Source organism: Bos grunniens, chromosome 24 (genome assembly GCF_055505025.1).
Source record: "Bos grunniens cultivar Pamir isolate PY7600 chromosome 24, Bosgru_T2T1.0, whole genome shotgun sequence".
NCBI classification, from domain to species: Eukaryota; Metazoa; Chordata; class Mammalia; order Artiodactyla; family Bovidae; genus Bos; species Bos grunniens.
In genome coordinates this window covers 62,558,967-62,576,822 of record NC_141188.1, presented here as the reverse complement: position 1 = coordinate 62,576,822, position 17,856 = coordinate 62,558,967, and the positions used below count along the sequence as shown (strand labels likewise).

Sequence of the window (17,856 nt, the reverse complement as noted above, 5' to 3'; positions counted from 1 at the left end):
CATTTCCAGTGAAACAGGTTTAAAAAATCAACATTACTAGAAACTGCTAAGTTAATGGTCTTTAAGACACCTGTTATACCAATTAAATTTAAAGTCAATAATGACATTTTCAGTACCATAAAAATAGTTGTTTGACAGATTTTAAGAGCACACATTTCCCTCTGCCTCCCCCACACCCTTCCAAAGAGCAAACCTCTGTCTTTTTCTTCTTCACTTTCAAAACTCTCTCTTCCATCATGTCGGGGGCTAGAAGGAGAGCTGTAACTCTCTGAAGATGTCTCTCCACACGTGTCATGTCCAGATCCAATATCCAAACTCACATCTGAAAATTACATGATTTTATAAAAAGCAGAATTGTTCAGTTAAATAAATTTCTGAACTGAACCATCAGAAATTACAGTTGTAAATTTTTTTTCAGTTTTTATATAATTATGTAATAAAAACTGGCCCTTGACCAAGGTAAAAGTCCATTACTGAAACACAATTTTAACTGAAAATAATTGACAAATACATTCGTAAAACAAAGGCAGAGAAAATAGTCAATCTTATTGACTTTAAAAATCAGAATTAACGTTCTTTGTAGGGTCTGCCTAATACTACCACATCGAACCGCTTCTTAAGTTAAATAAAAACTCCTCAGAGTATACTATAAAATTCTTTCTTAAAAAAAAAAATAAAATAAAATAAAACAACAACTCAAGAATACAACTGACTGCCAAAAATGCCTTTCAGTTAAAATTTCCATGCCTGAAATATTTGAAAAGATTAAATTGCTTCCCATGAAGTAGACTGAGTAGCCCCTGAGTTCTAAGCAGAAATAAATGATGGACTGGGAATAAAAAAAAAAACGCCACCACCACCAAACCACTTGGGTAGAGTGAGCTCACTATCATGCAGTGAAGCCTTTGATACTTCACAGGGTAAGCTTCAGAATGCTTAAAAAAAAAAAAAGGAGGTGAGGCAGCTATTTCTCAGAATGAAATAATTTATTCCATTAATTTCTTTACATTATATATCTAGTAAATATTTTAATCACTCAACTGTCATAGATTAATTTGCAATTTTCAAAGAAATACATACATAAATCTAAATCTATAGTGAACATAATTTCCTGTTTTTGACAATCCAGGTGCTTTAGAATTGTGTGGATTCTTTGGAATTTTTATAATAAAAAAGAAATGTGATCCTCTGAATTCAGAAGGTGAGGAAGGTAAGGATCATTAACTATGCCAAAGGCTATTCCACAAACTGCCCTTTTAAACAGAAATATAAAAAACTCAACATTCAAAAGACTAAGATCATGGCATCCGATCCATCACTTCATGGCAAATAGACGGGGAAACAATAGAAACTGTGACAGACTATTTTCTTGGGCTTCAGTATCACTGCAGATGGTGACTGCAGCCACGAAATTAAAAGACACTTGCTCCTTGGAAGAAAAACTATGACCAACCTACAGAGCATATTAAAAAGCAGAGACATTATTTTGCCAACAAAGGTCCATCTAGTCAAAGCTTATGGTTTTTCTAGTAGTCATGTATGGATGTGAGAGTTAGACCATAAAGAAAGCTGAGCACCGAAGAATTGATGCTTTTGAACTGTGGTGTTGGAGAAGACTCTTGAGTCTCTTGGACTGAAAGGAGATCAAACCAGTCAATCCTAAAGGAAATCAGTCCTGAATATTCTTTGGAAGGACTGATGCTGAAGCTAAAGTTCTGATACTTTGGCCACATGATGCAAAGGACTGATTCACTGGAAAAGACTCCAATGGTAGGAAATATTGAAGGCAGCAAGAGAAGGGGATGACAGAATGAGATGGTTGGAGGGCATCACTGACTTGATGGACATGAGTTTGAGCAAGCTCTGGGAGTTGGTAATGGACAGGGAAGCCTGGCATGCTGCAGTCCGTGGGGTTGCAAAGAGTCGAACACAACTGAGCAACTGAATTGAACTGATAAACTTTTTTACTTATTGTTTTCCCTGATTCCACTTTTCCCCTTCTATTTGCCATGAAGTGATGGGACAGGGTGCCACGTTATTAAGACGACAAAGAGGAAAAAACTTACGCTAGCCACTATTCTAATGATAAAAATCTAGTTATTAGTATTTATGGATAAAAAGAAGCTAGACAGACTTAAGAACCATTTAGACCCATCAGACGACAGACCCGCAATGAGTTATTAAAGGAAGATGAAGGTCTTTAAATCATTATAATCTAAAATAAATTGAGAGGTCAACCCCAAATTTTTGGTGCCACAATCAGCTAACAGAAGAATGGGGTGGAAGAAACATGGGCGATGCAACCGGATAAAGTTCTTCATACTGTAAGTGAGGTGAGGCATCCTTCTCTTTAGTAGAAAGATTTAAAGCTTGAGATTTTAAAAGCAAATATTGTGAAAACACAGATGATGAACAGCACTGACTGTTTCGGGGTGAAGACAACATACAGGCGCACGGGGGGACTTATTTTGTTCCCTTTTGTACCTTCAGAATTTTGAACTACATAAATGTATTTTACCCAAAATAGAAGTTAAATTTTAAGTTACAAACACTTATCTCAAACTGAGTTATTTAAAAATCTGGACAATCCATGAATCAAAGGACCCAATATTTTCAGCTTCAATATGGCATCTACATTTACTAACTGTGTGCTTGTTCTGTTAAAAACCCTTAAAGGTAATTCCTCAGTATTTCAAAGGGATTAATAAACAGAGGGTTTTATCTTTAACCTGCGGTCAGCAAACATCTCAGCTACACCTGACAGCAGTTTCACAAAGTATTTTTTATTTATAGTTTACTCTATAAATAAAAAATATATATATACACACACATATGAATCAGTGGCATAGAGAGAGAACAAGAAAGATAGAATAAGGTTAATTTTGAATTAAAAATCCTGAGGTTGTACTTTCATAATATTTGAAAATAAAGAAAGGAATTAAGAGTCTGATCGATTATCCAAAGTTCTTAACCTAGACAGCGTATGTTTTCTTCTAACTTATTATAAGAGGCAAAAGGAATTACATGACTGAACACCTTGGTACTTGATGCAAGCCAAATGCTTTTCATATGTTGTCACATTTAAGTCTTACAATCTGATGAGGTGGACATTATTCTTCTTTTACAAATTTAAGAAACTAGGGGGGTGGTAAAGACGCAAACCTACACCTGTCTGAGATCAAAGTCCACATGCATCTCTGAAAATATGAAGCTCAAAGGGGAGAAACCATTACTAACTTTTTGGATGTAGTTCCCACATCATATGAGACCAGAGTGATGTTATGAGGGTGGCGTATACCTGACAGGAATCTTAACTCGAGGTGACCTGATTTAGCATGTGGCTTAGAAGGCAGTGCAGAGAACGAACCAGGAGCAAACAGACAGGGAGTCCCGGCAGCGGCTGTTTCTAGTCGTCCACCGAGAACTCCTGTCCCCTTGTTTCAGCAGCGCCCCCTTCTTTCAGCTGCCATCACCACGGGAATCTCAGACACTGCAGTGTTACAACACGAAAAGTTACTCCAATGAGTTGGCTCCCCACGTTTCTCTGCTCTCCCTGTAGTCCCAGGGACTCTCGAGAGTCTTCTCTAACACCATGGTTTGAAAGCATCAATGCTTCAGCGCTCAGTCTTCTCAAGGTCCTTCTTATGGTCCAGCTCTCACACCCATAAATGACCACTGGAAAAACCACAGCCTTGACTAGATGGACCTTTGCTGGCAAAGCGATGTCTCTGGTTTTTAATACGCTGTCTAGGTTTTTCACAGCTTTTCTCCCAAGGAGCAAGTGTCTTTTCATTTCATGGCTGCAGTCACCATCTGCAGTGATTTTGGAGCCCAAGAAAAGAAAACCTGTCACTGATTCCACTTTTTCCCCTTCTGTCTGCCATGAAGTGATGGGACAGGATGCCATGATCTCACGTTTTGAATGCTGAGTTTCAAGCCAGCTTTTTCACTCCCCTCTTTCACTTTCAGCTAGATGCTCTTTAGTTCCTCTTCACTTTCTGCCCTAAGAGTAGTATCATCTGCATATCTGAGGTTGCTGATATTTCTCCCGGAAATCTTGACTTCAGCTTGGGATTCCCATAAACCTCCACAAAGGATGGTCATTAAAGCTTGAAAGAGTCAATAAGATTTTTTAAGATGACTTTAACACAAGAGTACAGGCTTCTGTGAGGCTGGATAGACCCCTCAGGTCTTGTGGCCTCTGCTCTGGAGCAGGGAGTAGCTGAAGAGGAAACCCATGACGAGACCGCTGCTGCCAGGGGGAGGGAAAGGGGCCGGAGTGTAGCTGCGGCAGACGTCCCTTCACCTCCGAGGCCAGACCAGATTTCCTGCATTAAATATGTCTGAAGTATTCATGGAGTTAATTCAGAAATTACTACTCACATCAATGCAGGGAAAATGTGTGTGAGGCTTTGACACAACAGCTCAACACCCACTCTAATAGGTACCCTGCTAAATATATTTAGGTGATGTGTAATTGAAAGAAAAACTCCCTTACCTTTCACAGAACCACCGTGGGTGTGCGGAAGAGCAGAGATTCGAATACCATTTATTCTACTATTCAATCTACTGTCAGTTTTCTTAATTTTCTCCCTAAGCCAAAAGTATACATGTTACCAACATTTTTTTAACAGTCCCTAGAGAACACATTAAGTACAACACTAATAAAATTCCCCTCAATTTTTTTAATAATTAAAAAAAAAGTTTAGTAAGGTATATGTGAATGTAAGATCTACCCTTCAGTGTGCAGGACTGGAAACTGTGCCCCTCCAAACTGAATATGATACATGACAACAGCCTTGTTTTTATTATGTACATGTGTTGATTATCTAGAACTAAAAAAAAGAAGTCCAGAGTAAAAATAAAGAGAAAACTAATATAAAAATACTATTTATACTACATAAACTAAACAGGTCTATTATCAGATGTTGTCTTCTCTGACCAATTTCTATTAGTAGAAACATTAAATCAAACCTACTTTTCAATTTGTGGCTTTCCTTTCTTCTTACTTATAGAAGATAAACTTCGTTTTTCAGTTGAATGCTACGGAAAAGAATAAAAAAGTAACTGGACCAAAGCACGGCCATACTCAAGGAGGCATCCTCGTATTCTGATACAAGACACTAAAATGACACAACCCCAGTTGTGTATTCTAACACATTTTTATTTTCTATCTTTTTTGAAGTTACCTACTTGGTCCACTAAAATTTGCATATTTTCTGACAAATACTTAATCATGAGAAAAATACCTATTCTGTATTTTGCTTTTATTAATAAAATGGATTGTTTTCTTTTTGTCACTAAAAAAATACAATCAAGTAACTGGTATTTGCTACAGGTTTACTAGTCTTCTCAAGTTCAGGTCGGTAGAACACACGATTGTGTTGACTCTAAGAAGAAAAGGTAGAGGCCCCGAGGCAGATGAAGACACACAACAGTCAGGTGGACCTGAGAATCAGCCATCAGTGAGCATGACTTTAATAACACAATTTCTCAAAGTATGTTTTAATGCTTTAGTTCATAAAACACATCCCAGTAAAGGTTCACATCTGGACCTGAGTGTTAGCCAGTAATACAGATCCCTTTTCTAGAGCAGGAGGTTCTCTCCAGAGCGGTCCCACTAAGCATCGCCCCTGCACTTGCGGTCCATGGCCCTAAACTCACTGGGGAGCACGCGGCTCTCTGACTACACCAGCAATGAAAAGCGAGTACTTCCTAATCACGTTTGGGAGCGCTGGGAAACTGGCCCAACAGGTCACGAGGGAAGAGACCTTTCAGAGCTCACATCTCCACAGCGAGACAGGGACCAAAACGAGAATGATTCTTTCAAAGCAAAAACCGTGGCATAACGGTGTATCCCTAGTGAATCATTTCCGGCATCATCACAATAAAACGTATTAGTATTTCTGAGTAATAAAACTGATATAAATACACTTCTTCAGGTCCCAGAGGAGCTTAGGTCATGTATACCAATTAACTTCAAAGTCTTACATTGAAATGTTCCTTCATTTCTTCTTACCAGATACACTAGCAGACCTCACAGTGCTTAAGGAACTTGACTCACATGCAGTAACACCGCCTGATCAGCATGGCGGAAGACAAAACAACCCCCGTACCTGGTCGACTAAGGCCACACACTGCTCCTGGTGCTGAACGGTGGCACAGGTTGGCTTCCTCCAATCCATGACCCCATTCTGCTCAGCATACTGCACGGGGAGCGCGTCCACCGGGGAACAACCTGCACCGACAGTGCTAGCAAAAGAAAGAGTTTGTGCCAGTGTGAAGCTCTGTCCTCAGAAATCCCAACTACTGAGCATATAGTGAAGAAGCGATGGCAACCCTTTCTTCAGTACGTTAGTTTTTTATAGAATGCCTTGCAATAGCTCTAAGGAAAAAAGTAAACTATGAAAATAAGCCAGTACATAGCATTCTTACCTACTTATTAATTAATGCCTGTCTCTGAGGAGCTTGACAAAGGCACAGTCTGTCTCTGGACTCATTCCACATGGCTCACAGCCGGGGTACTAACCCCGATCTTGAGACAATCGCTATGGACTGTGTGTGTCTAAGGCAAGGGAAGGGACAGCATAATGTGACTGGAAATCAAGAGGAACAGGCCACAGAAACAGACTCAGAGAGAACCCAGAGAATTACCGGACACGGACTCTAAACTAACAGTGCTCAACACTGGTCAAGAGCTACAGGATGACAGAACTTTGGAGGAATACTGGAAAATAGAAAAAGGAATCAAATTTAAATTCTAGAACTATAAAATAAATTAGGAAAGACAATGGCACCCCACTCCAGTACTCTTGCCTGGAAAATCCATGGACAGAGGAGCCTGGTAGGCTGCAGTCCATGGGGTCGCTAAGAGTCGGGCACGACTGAGCGACTTCACTTTCACTTTTCACTTTCATGCACTGGAGAAGGAAATGGCAACCCACTCCAGTGTTCTTGCCTGGAGAATCCCAGGGACGGGGGACCCTGGTGGGCTGCCGTCTGTGGGGTTGCACAGAGTCGGACATGACTGAAGCGACTTAGCAGCAGGAATTCAATGGATGGAAACAGATGAAAAAACTCAGTGAAGAGGAAATCTGGTCATGAGAAAATAGACTGGGGCATGGAAAGGGGAAAAATGTAGCAGCAGAAGAAGCTTGAGAGAGCACGCACGATGTGGCGGAAAGCATGGCCTGTGGGCGCCCAGGGCCACAGAGGAGGGGCTCACTCAAAGAAAGCTGCAAACTCATCACAGGGAACTGCTGAAAACCAGACAATGGGAAAATTCAAACACACAGTCTGGGTTTGGAGAAGCACCCTAACCTTCAGAGAGTAACAGGATGGAGACAATGGCTACCTGCGGTCTTGAGCTCCCCCTAGAAGCAGAGTCTGGGTGACGTGGTTGACATGGCCGGGCATCTGGGAAGCAGGAGCAAGGAAGGAGAGGGGCAAGTCAGATGGGAGGAGGAGAAGCCAGCCTGTGGTGCTGTCACTGGGGCCGCCGCCACGAGCTACAGAGGCTCAAGCCCCCTGGGACTCCCACAGCTACCTCCCCAGGGGCAGGAACCGGAGCTCCCCACCAGTGAGGGCACAGCCCTGGGCGAAGGAACTTCCCGCTCTGAGCTGGCCGGTTCCAGGGCCACACAGGCCCAGAGCACCCACACAGAACCCTGGGCCAAGAGCCAACAGGCTCGTGGCGGGAGCCTGGAGAGGACTGCGGCTGTGGGAGAGGGTCGGAAGTCACACAGACGATTTTAAGTGCTTTGAGGCAGAAATCAAACCGGGCTGAGAGGAGATGAAGTGAGGGAGCAAAAGCACAGGCCTGGAGACGGTGACCCAGGCGCTCGGAGCTGCAGGAAGTGATGACCCGCCTGCAGTCCTATGTCCTATCTGCGAAGTGTCTTTCAAAAAGGAAGGCGAGGGGGACATTTCTTCTTGAGAAAAACAAAGTGAACTCATCACTGGCACACAATGAAATAGGAGATTCTCAAGTGTTCTTTAGTTAGAAGGATGCTCAGACACACTGGAAGGAATGAAGAACAATGGAATGGTAGTATCTAAATGATGAATGAAAAAAAGGCTTCATGAGGTTTAAAAGAGAATTAAGACACATGACAGACACAGTCTGCAAGCTAGGAGGAGGTAAGTGAAGACAGTGATGAAGGTCCTCACGTGGGAGGTGGTACAAGCACAACTGGGGTCAGGCCTTCATAAGCTGCCAACGCAGAACAAAACCTCAGGTAACCACCGCAAGCATTGAGAAACAGCGCATGCACAACCATCGTGGCTGATACAAGAGAAGAGCACAACAAAAAAAACACCCGAAAGCAAGGAGAGCGAGCTAAAGATGATACAAATAACGAGCAAGCAGTCAAATGGCAGAATGGTAACTGAATCTCAGTAAGTACACAGGACAGTGATTCACAAGCACACAGCGCCTTCAGGGTTTGGGAGAGAGATACCTACTGCACAAGCGGGCCTCTGCCAGCGTGCTTCTTGTGGATCGCAGTGTGCTGTAACACATCTGGAGTGGAGGAAAAAACAATCATTACACCACACCCTTCTGCAAAATGCAAACGGAGCCCACAGCTGATTTATGACTGTGACAGTGTTCACAGACCACCCGGAGCGCTTCCAAGCTCACGGAAAATTCCTCAAAGAGACAATTTCCAAAGACACAGTCAGTGACGAACGTCCTTAAATAGCCTCTCAAACACGTTCCACCTAACAGCAGATCAAATTTGTCCAAAACTACAAAAGTTGAATATAAGCATTAAACTGTAAAACCACAACATTGAATTTCAGGCCTTTTTTTTTTAACCATTAAGACAAATGAAGTGTCTCATATATCATAAAAATACATATTAATAAAACCAACACCCATGTACTCACCTCCTGGATATCTCTGTATTTTCCTCTTTTTATTAAGAAAGGAAACACCCAGGAACAATTACATGCCTCCCTCCATTGCATCCAGTCTCTCCCCCCAGAGGTTAGCTGAGGCGCGCGTGTTTAACCACTCATCCGTGCATTCACACACACAGTGGTGCCACATGGTTGAGTATACTCTAAATATCCTTTATTTTAACTGCCACCCAGCATGAACGTGCCTCAATCTATTCATAACTTTATCAACATTTGAAACGTTCGGGTCACATTCAGGGCTCTGCCGTTCCCCCACAGCCTGCCGGGACGGCCCGAGTCCTGGCCCCTGAGCCCACGGGCAACCATGTTCACAGAAGCAGAAATGCTGGGGAGAGGCAGGGACCGCCTCCCACTGCACGACAGCGTCGAATTCTGTCCAAAACACTTGCACCCATTTAAACTCCATTGACAGTGGTGAGAATTCCCCTTACTTCATATCCTTGATAATTCCCAAACTTGAAAAAGGTCTGCCAGTCTGATGGGTATGAAATCTGGATATCTCTGGATATCTCTTTGATGATAATGAGATGACAATGAGAAAAACTTCTCATTGTTTTTCATTTGCATTTTCTGGACTACTCAGGGGGCGGAACCATTCAAGGTTCTTCTGTGAATTGCCTATTTTTATCTTTCCCTTTGTTGTTGACCAGACTGATTTTCTCAAGGATTTTTGAAGACTGTATAGTCCTGGCTGGAGCCTTCACCTGTAAATACCCTGCAAATATCTTCAGTGTGGCTTTCTGTCACATGTTAAGCTTTAACTTAGAACAGAAAGATCTCCCCTATGGCCATGCTGCTCTGTCTTGTCTGGAAAGCCTTCTTGTCCCAGAGTACTAACCTTTGAAAACTCAAGTTTTATATTTTACATTAAGTTTACATATGTTACATATAATGTGCTATTCACTTGAAACGTTCTGTGCGCGACAGAAGTAGGGATCTAATTATATAATTTTTCCCGACTGGAAAGCCAGCCGGTACCACTGCTCACACACACTTTCACGGTTCTCTGAAACACCACCTTTCACACACCAAGTCCCCACACGTCTGTCTCTCGGATCCTCGGTCTGTGCTGACGGCCTGTTTACCTTCCCCTGCAACAACACTGTGCAGAATGACTCATCCCAGGGAATCAACGCTTACCTTCTTCTTGACTTGATGCTTCCGAGCTGTCTTCTTTCAAGTGTTCTAGTATCTTGGAGGTCTTCAGAGAGGACTGTAAGTTATCTGCAGGAAATATTAAATATCATTAACTTTCAGGGAAGTTATCATAGTGAGATATACCAGTGTAATGATTACTTTTCTCCCACAGAAGCTGAGAGGTGGAGTTAATGGTACAGAGAGCGTCTCCAGTAGTTGGGACTCTGAAGAAAGCAAGGACACCTGGCACAGAGCATCAGGCTGGGAGTGGGGGCCCTGAGCCACGCAGCCAGCTCTCCCCCTAGAAGTCACAGGACTGGAGCAACTGGGCGAGTCTGCCTGCCCGTGTGCCCGGTGCACAATGAGGAGATGGACTGGCTGGCGCTTCTAAGTGTCTGTGCTGTGTCAGTTTCGTGCCCTTTTTATGAATGACAGGACAGTGCGGTGACATCAGGCTGCCGCAGCAGCGCACAGCATCTCCCGCTCCTGCTCCTCCTCCAGACACGTGCTCAGCGCTCATGGGCCAGCCCAGGCCCTCGGAACACACTGTACGAGACGGATCGCTTCTCCGTTACAGACAGAGCAGTGGGCTTGCAGAGGTTACCATTTTAAGTCATTTGGGTGTCTAACATCTGTTTTCTCGGATGTCAGAATGTGGAATATTGCTATTGCAGGGAGGCAGGAGGAGTATGGAACTGTTGTTTCTTAGAAGTGTGTGTGTTAGTCACTCAGTCATGTCTGACCCTGTACAACCCCACAGACTGTAGCCCGCCAGGCTCCTCTGTCCATGAAATTCTCTAGGCAAGAATCCTAGAGTGGTTGTCATTTCCTTCTCCAGGGGATCTTCCCAACCCAGGGATCGAACCTAGGTCTCTTGCATTGCAGGTGAATGCTTTACTGTCTGAGCTACTAGAGAAGCCCTTTCTTAAACGAGTGGCTGCAACATGAACTTTGCCAACAATATGTTCTTTGGTGAAATAACTTGAGATTTTCCACGATTTCAAAACATGTCTTTTAATACACTATCTTGATTTCATACAATTTGAGATCTTAAAAATCCACCAGCCTCTTTAACATTGCTCATGTAATTTACAAACTGCCAAACTCTCCAGATGAGTTTCCTCTTATTTATGTGTGTACTACTCACTTGAGCACATTTTCCTAGGCAGCCTTGCTAAAATCTGAATTAAAAGCTTAACTTCAGGCTTCAATGCTTCTTCAGAACTAAACAGATGCTATTTATAGATATTCATTTAAAAAAATCACACTTGGTTCAAGAAGAAAGCACTGACTATTTTGATGTTACTGGCAAAATATTTGTTAGAAAAGGCAGCTGAGATAGATGTGTACAAAACCAAACGCAAAGCAGACTGTGATGAATGCTGAAACGTGAGGGCGAACCAGACCACAGGAACGTACAAGGAGGCAGGAAATATCCTTGTGAGGTGGTTATTCCAGTTGGGTCCCAAAAAACAGGTGTGATCTTAACAGACTGTGACAAAAGGGTGCAAAAGAGCAAGACCCTGGAATAGGAAATGGCCAGGTGTACCGAGTGGCTGCCAACCCTTTAAGCCAGCGAGAGGAGGCTCAAGGATGCTCAGGACAGGGCCTGAGCCTCACAGCAGGTGTTTAACGCTCTGAATAGAGGGTGGATGGAAGCTCCAGTACTTTGGCCACCTGGTGCAAAGAGCTGACTCATGGAAGACTCTGATGCTGGAAAAGATTGAAGGCAAAAGGAGAAGGGGACAACAGAGGATGAGATGGTTAGACAGCGTCACTGACTCAATGGATATGAATTTGAGCAAACTCCAGGAGACAGTGAAAGACAGGGGAGCCTAGTGTGCTGCAGTCCACGGTGTCACAGAGCTGGACACAACTTAATGACTGAACAATAACAAGAGGATTAACAAACTGATCCCCAAGACAATCCTGGGGCAGGTTACAGTGGAGCGAGAAACTAGAGTCGGAGAGAAGTGAGACTTTGTACAGTCTGTGCATGAAAAACAGGCCTGGCAATGGGACTGGTGAGAAGGTAAGAAGGAAGACGTCCTCTGTCTGGCATGGCTTGGTCCTTAAACGACTGGATATGAAGGGGAAACGTGAAGAGGGTAAGGCCCGAGCTTCCAGCCTGGGAGGCTGGGGAGGTCCTTATGGGAATAGGGGCAGAGGTCAGAGGTTATCCATCATCCAGGCTGCACTAGAGTGTCTTGGCAACCTGTGAGTCAGGTCTATCAAGGGGCCTGAGGATCCAGAAGGCCCATGGGTTTGAGATATTTGGCCCCTGTTTTGTGATGTTAGCGTTTTTTCTTTTAAAATTTTCATTACAGTACAGCTGATTTAGCTGTTAGTTTTTGCTGTACAGCAAAGTGAATCAGTTATACATATACATATATCCACTCTTTTATACATTTTTTCACATACAGATCATTACTGTTTTGTGACATTAGCTTTTATAAGTTACTTTCTTTAAAACTGCAGTGAAAATTCACTAAAAACTACCAATGTTTCTAATTTGTATGCCACTTAACCTTAACTAAAATGGCAATCCCATATACAGGGAGGCATGGTACAGCAAGAAATCCAGGCCAGAAAAATGTCAGATTTATACGGAGGAGCAGAGACACTTACTGAGGCTGTGCAGAGGGTCAGATGATATGGACTGAAAAAAGCTGTGTACTCTCTGACTCTGTAGAAAAGCTTGTGATGAAGTTGAAAATAGCTGCCTGCATGTAAAAAGAAAAGAGACTGGTTAATTTCATGCAATAAACCCACAAGATAGGTGAGATGGTAAACAAACCACGCGGCAGTTTAATTCAGGTACAAAAACTATTTTCCTAAGAAAAAGAAGATGTGTTTGCTAATGTATTCCCCATAGGAGGAAATGAATAAAAGACTTATCTACAAGAATCTAATAAACAGGCTTATTTTCAACTTTATATAATCTACTGATAAGGTTTCAATTCTGACCCAACACGTATTATTAGCAGTCACCTTTCTGCTCAGAAAAACAACTACAGGTTCTTCACCCTTCTTCACAGTTCCATGAAGGAACTGTCCCACCCCCTGAAAATACAGACACCGGGAAGTTCGGAGCGCGGGAGTTCCGGAAGCTACAAGACGCCGCTAGGCTGGTCACAAGTACTGCTGCAGACTCAGGCATGCGTGGCTGATGAGTCACCTCGGTATGCATCACACCATGAGTCTAAGCTGTTATCTTTAAAAACAGCTTTCCTCGTGTTCTATTAATGTCATTAGGGGATTCCAAGTGGAGGTCTTCCCTACAAAAGGGGCAGAGTTACAGCACAGTCTGACGGAAAGTTGATGGAAAGTTTACTTGGGATGTGAACACCAGCTCAATCACTTACAAGCTGAATCACCCTAAACAAGGCATGTGGCCTTTTGGCTCCAATTTCCTCTTAGGAAATTTCAACATTCTTCAAGGTTATGATACTCAAGTAGTACACACACATTAACTGTCACCCTGCTCAACATACAAATCCCTTTTCATTGCTTTTGAATACTTTAAGTGCTCATTCAAAACTTTAGTTCTTATTGACTCCCCAAGGTTTCAGACCTACCATTCTGATTAGTTACAAAATTATCAAATACCATACCAAGAGCTGACCCTTATGGACCGAAGCGTCCTTATGCATTAGACAAAACTTCTTATTGGAACTCAAAATGTGGAGGTAAACACTGGACAGGAAGACAAAGGGGGAAATGGAGAGATAGGCGAGAAACAGACGCCTAGTATGGTGCTCATCTAAACTTCCAGGTCTGAACACACTACCAAACGCTGGGGATTAAAATCCAAAGGCTTCTATTTATCCAGTTATGTTTACAAACCAACTAATTGGTCAGAAGTACAGTCATGTTGAGTACAAGGCAGGGACTTGTAATCAGCATACAGGCTCGTCAGATTCACTGCTGCAGGGCCACAAGAGAGCAATTACACCCAAACAGGACACAAAGTGGCCATCAACTACTCGTGCAATTAAAAAAAACAAGATTGCATCTGACATGACGACGTCATCCAACCCCAAATGCACGTTTCCCTACCACACTGTCATCTTCCTAATCCACAGCGCAGGCGGAAGGGAACGCAGACCCCAGGCCCTGTACCGGCCCCATGGCCGCCTCACTTACACACTCATTTCCTCCCTCTTTACACACTTTCCTCCCTCACTTACACACTCATTTCCTCCCTCTTTCGACTTCCCCCTCCTTTACAACTGCTGCATTTCTTAACGGCATGAATGACAGTGACACTAACCCAAAGCCCACAAACTGGATTCAGTGTCCCGAATCCGATTTATGGTCCTGAGACCACAGCCTAGCCTCACAAAACCACCAAGGGTGTTTTTAAAGGGAAGTATAAGAAAAAATCACTTCTTTAATATAACTTTTGCAGAGATGTTGCCCGGGTTCTCAGCCCCGGCCGGCCACGTGCAGCCTGAGGTGCCCTGGGTGCGCGCAGACCTCGCCTCGGGAGCGCGCCTCAGGAGCCCTAGGCGCGCAGACCCCCGCCTCGGGAGCGCGCGGTGCGCAGACCTCACCTCAGCACGGGCTCCAGGTCAGGGTGCCGCCGCTCCTCTCTCTTCAGCGAGCCCTGATTCAGGGCTCGGAGGATGGTCTTGTCAAATGTCTCCGAAGACAACTCCTTGGGAAGCTAGGAAACAAAAACGTCTCTCACTCACTGGGGGCACAAACCAGGGGCATAAAAGGAACGTAAGTGCCTCCTGCTCAGACATCACCCCAAAGCCGTTCCCCTTCTAGACCTTCCCGATACAGGGCCGCAGCCTGGAGCAGCCGCCGGGCAGGGCAGGGTCCCCGGGGGCATCCCCGCGGGGTTGGGGCGGGGGGTGGGGTGGGGACCCGCAGCGCTCACCCCGCTTCCCTCCCGCTCCCGGACACCCACAGCGAGGAGCTTCAGTTAAATGGAGCATTTCCCAGAGCTCATATGGCACTCTGCAAAGTATGGCCTGTCTTTGTAGTTACCACCTCTGTGGCTCCTGTTTCACACGTGAACCTCAGGCCACCTCAGACTGCCAATGCTACACTCCAGTGAAGAGCTAGGTGGGAACGACGGGGCAAAACCCCAAGGTTTACACAAACAGTCCCCACCCTCTGGAGCCCCAGCTCAGCCCTGGCCGAGCTCAGTGTGCTAGAAGCTCTTCTTTAAAAACACTGAGGCCTGATGGATAACCATCTACAAAACCTCGCAACGATTTAGTTTTTGTAACTCTTCTCATGAATTACTAGTTCATTCGTGCAGTCAACACACAGTTCGAACTCCGACTGTGTCCTAAGTACTGTGTCTGGCGCTGTGAACACAGCACCGAAGAGGAAACCTACACCTGGCCTCCATGGAGCCGCGCTTCTGGGGCGGAGGAATAACACAGGTGCGAGACGCAGCTGCCACGGAGCAGCGGGGAGGCGGCCACTGAACCCGAAAAGGGGCTGGAAGGCCCGACCGCACTCCTGCACGTCTCAGCAAACTCAAGTGCCCTCCATCAGCCTCCGCAAAGGTTAGTGTTAGGGAGCACAGGTTGTGAAGGGAACAGTTTTTACTCTTATATTTTGCAGAGGATTTTAAAAGGAAGGTAAACAGTTAAAAAAAAGACATATGGTAAACTTGAAAGGATATTTTATAATAGGAAATTCGTTCCTAGAAGTACATTATGTTGCCACTTATTTCATATAACTTGATAAGGCACTGGTCTTACATAAAAAAACATTATATTCAAATGTTGGCTAAACAGGGGTCATTAATTACTGTGATTCTGAAGGATAAGCTATTTGGGACTAATAATTATATATATATATTTTTAAAAAAAATCTAAGCTTTACAGAAGTTGTATTACTAAAAAATGAAATCTGTCAAGAAAAAGAACAGTCAAAGCTTAGGAAACCCAGAGCAGAGACCTTGTTGGGTGCTGGGCACATCGCCACCAACAACATACGTCTCACCAAGAAGCTAGGAATGATAAGGTTCCTTTTTTTTTTTTTTAATGTGGAAAGCCTTCAATTCCTTATATTAGCAATATAACATAAGAAAATCTATGCTTAGAATAATATGACATTTTCTACAGCTAATGTTCATGAATAGTTGTAAGTCAACCTCTACATACATGTTTTAATATTCCTGGTGTTTACTTTGGTGCTAAAGTTTTTGGATTCTCTGTATTATATCAAAATCATTTTAACAGTAGAATCTGTATTTTTACCTTCAGTAGAAATTCCTGTAGTTCTTGGTGGGTTTTTGTTACTGTTGTGACTGAAAGATCAGACCAATTTACCTGATTTAAAAAGAAAAAAAAACAACAACACATACTATACAGTTATTTCTCAGGCAAGAACTGACTGGAAAAAAGCCATGTGTAAAACAGATGACCTTACTTAAATTTTATCAGTATCAACAAATTACAAATATAAAGTTAATCTGTTATCATAATTTCTTCAAAATTGTTAAAATTAACTGTATATTGACATGTTACTTAAAAATTTTAGTAACTCCTTTCAAATTGCATGGTTTTCAAAACAAGCTGTCTTCTATAAATGTGCCTACATTTTAGTAATTTTTCAGAAAGGGAAATGTCTTACATTCCTTTTGGAGAAGTTGTAGGACTCTAAAATGACACTTGGAGAGTACAGATATATAAGCCCCAAGAAAAAGAAAAATTCTATCTCCTGAAACTTATTAAATACACATTCTTAAGAGAAATACCGGGTTCACTGCCCCTCTTTGGTAGTGCTGTATTGTGCTTTTATGGGAATTTATAGTTTAGGAAAAGATTTCATCATCTTTATCTTAATGCTTTAAAGTCCTATGAAGGTGGATGAGGCAGATATGACTACTTCCATTTGCAGATGGAGAAACTAAAACTCAAAAAGGCTAACTGACAGATTCAAACTCTAAGCAAGCAGAAGAGCCACAACTAAAATTGATTACCTACCTACTTCTTGGATACTTTTAATTCAGTGGACTCAATGGTGGCCCACTAATAATTTCTACTTTACAATTATCTGAGCTGAGTAAATACTTGAACTATGTAACACATAAGCCTTAGCAACTACTCATGCCACAATTAACCAAATACTTAACAATACCTTCAGCATTTTACCCAGCAACCCTCAAACAAATATCCTTATTAAGGGGGCAAACTTTTAAATGACTTCTAATTATTCAAATGGTCGTTGAGCAGCTACTGGTATCAGACACTGTTTATGAAAGGATACGGAGGGGACAAGACAATGAAGTCTCTGTGGGCTGAGGTCAGAGCCCAGTGCAGGAGTCAGACCAGAGCCCATGAGCAGAGAGATTCTGTCAGTGACCAGGGCTCCACAGACAGTGCACTAGGCACGGAGCAGGGGCTGCAAGCAGCACGTGAGACAGGCGCCAAGAACGACCTGGGCGGGGGGCTCAATCTGGGGCCGATAGATGGTTCAGAGCCAGAGAACACAAAGGCCTTAAGGAATGAACGAGCTAAGAGCTCCAGCAATGCAAGGAGAGCTGGACTAGCTGAGTAAAGAGTGCAGAATGGCTGGTGTCAAATGTTACAGAAGGTAGATGAGATGTGAAGATAAGGACTTAAAACTTGAAAACTGAGGATACTTCTACAGAAGGCAGAAGCTAGTCCCAAAACTTATTCAACAAAACAAGGCCAGTCAGACACGGTGAGATGCAGAGGATGATGACTCCTGCTCTCTCGGAGATGACAGCCTTCTGGAAAGAAATACCATGTAACCCAAGTACAAGAACCTGGGAAAGGGATGATGGCGGTACACCCGGGATGA

General features: G+C 43.3%; 1 protein-coding gene across 2 annotated transcripts in view; it reads right to left on the bottom strand.

Annotated features, from left to right (window-relative positions):
• The window catches only part of ZCCHC2 (zinc finger CCHC-type containing 2), a 54,464-nt gene that overhangs the window by 7,350 nt on the left and 29,258 nt on the right, over positions 1 to 17,856 (bottom strand). Inside the window, exons 4-12 of one of the 2 annotated variants that reach the window (XM_086373713.1) lie at positions 16,287 to 16,358; positions 14,616 to 14,728; positions 12,688 to 12,782; positions 10,063 to 10,146; positions 8,464 to 8,521; positions 6,117 to 6,252; positions 4,979 to 5,043; positions 4,499 to 4,593; positions 194 to 322 (exon numbers count right to left, since the gene is read on the bottom strand). In XM_086373713.1, coding sequence (XP_086229839.1) covers positions 194 to 322; positions 4,499 to 4,593; positions 4,979 to 5,043; positions 6,117 to 6,252; positions 8,464 to 8,521; positions 10,063 to 10,146; positions 12,688 to 12,782; positions 14,616 to 14,728; positions 16,287 to 16,358 — 847 coding nt within the window. The remainder of the gene's footprint in view (positions 1 to 193; positions 323 to 4,498; positions 4,594 to 4,978; positions 5,044 to 6,116; positions 6,253 to 8,463; positions 8,522 to 10,062; positions 10,147 to 12,687; positions 12,783 to 14,615; positions 14,729 to 16,286; positions 16,359 to 17,856) is intronic. The other variant, XR_015154173.1, reaches the window with a different exon arrangement.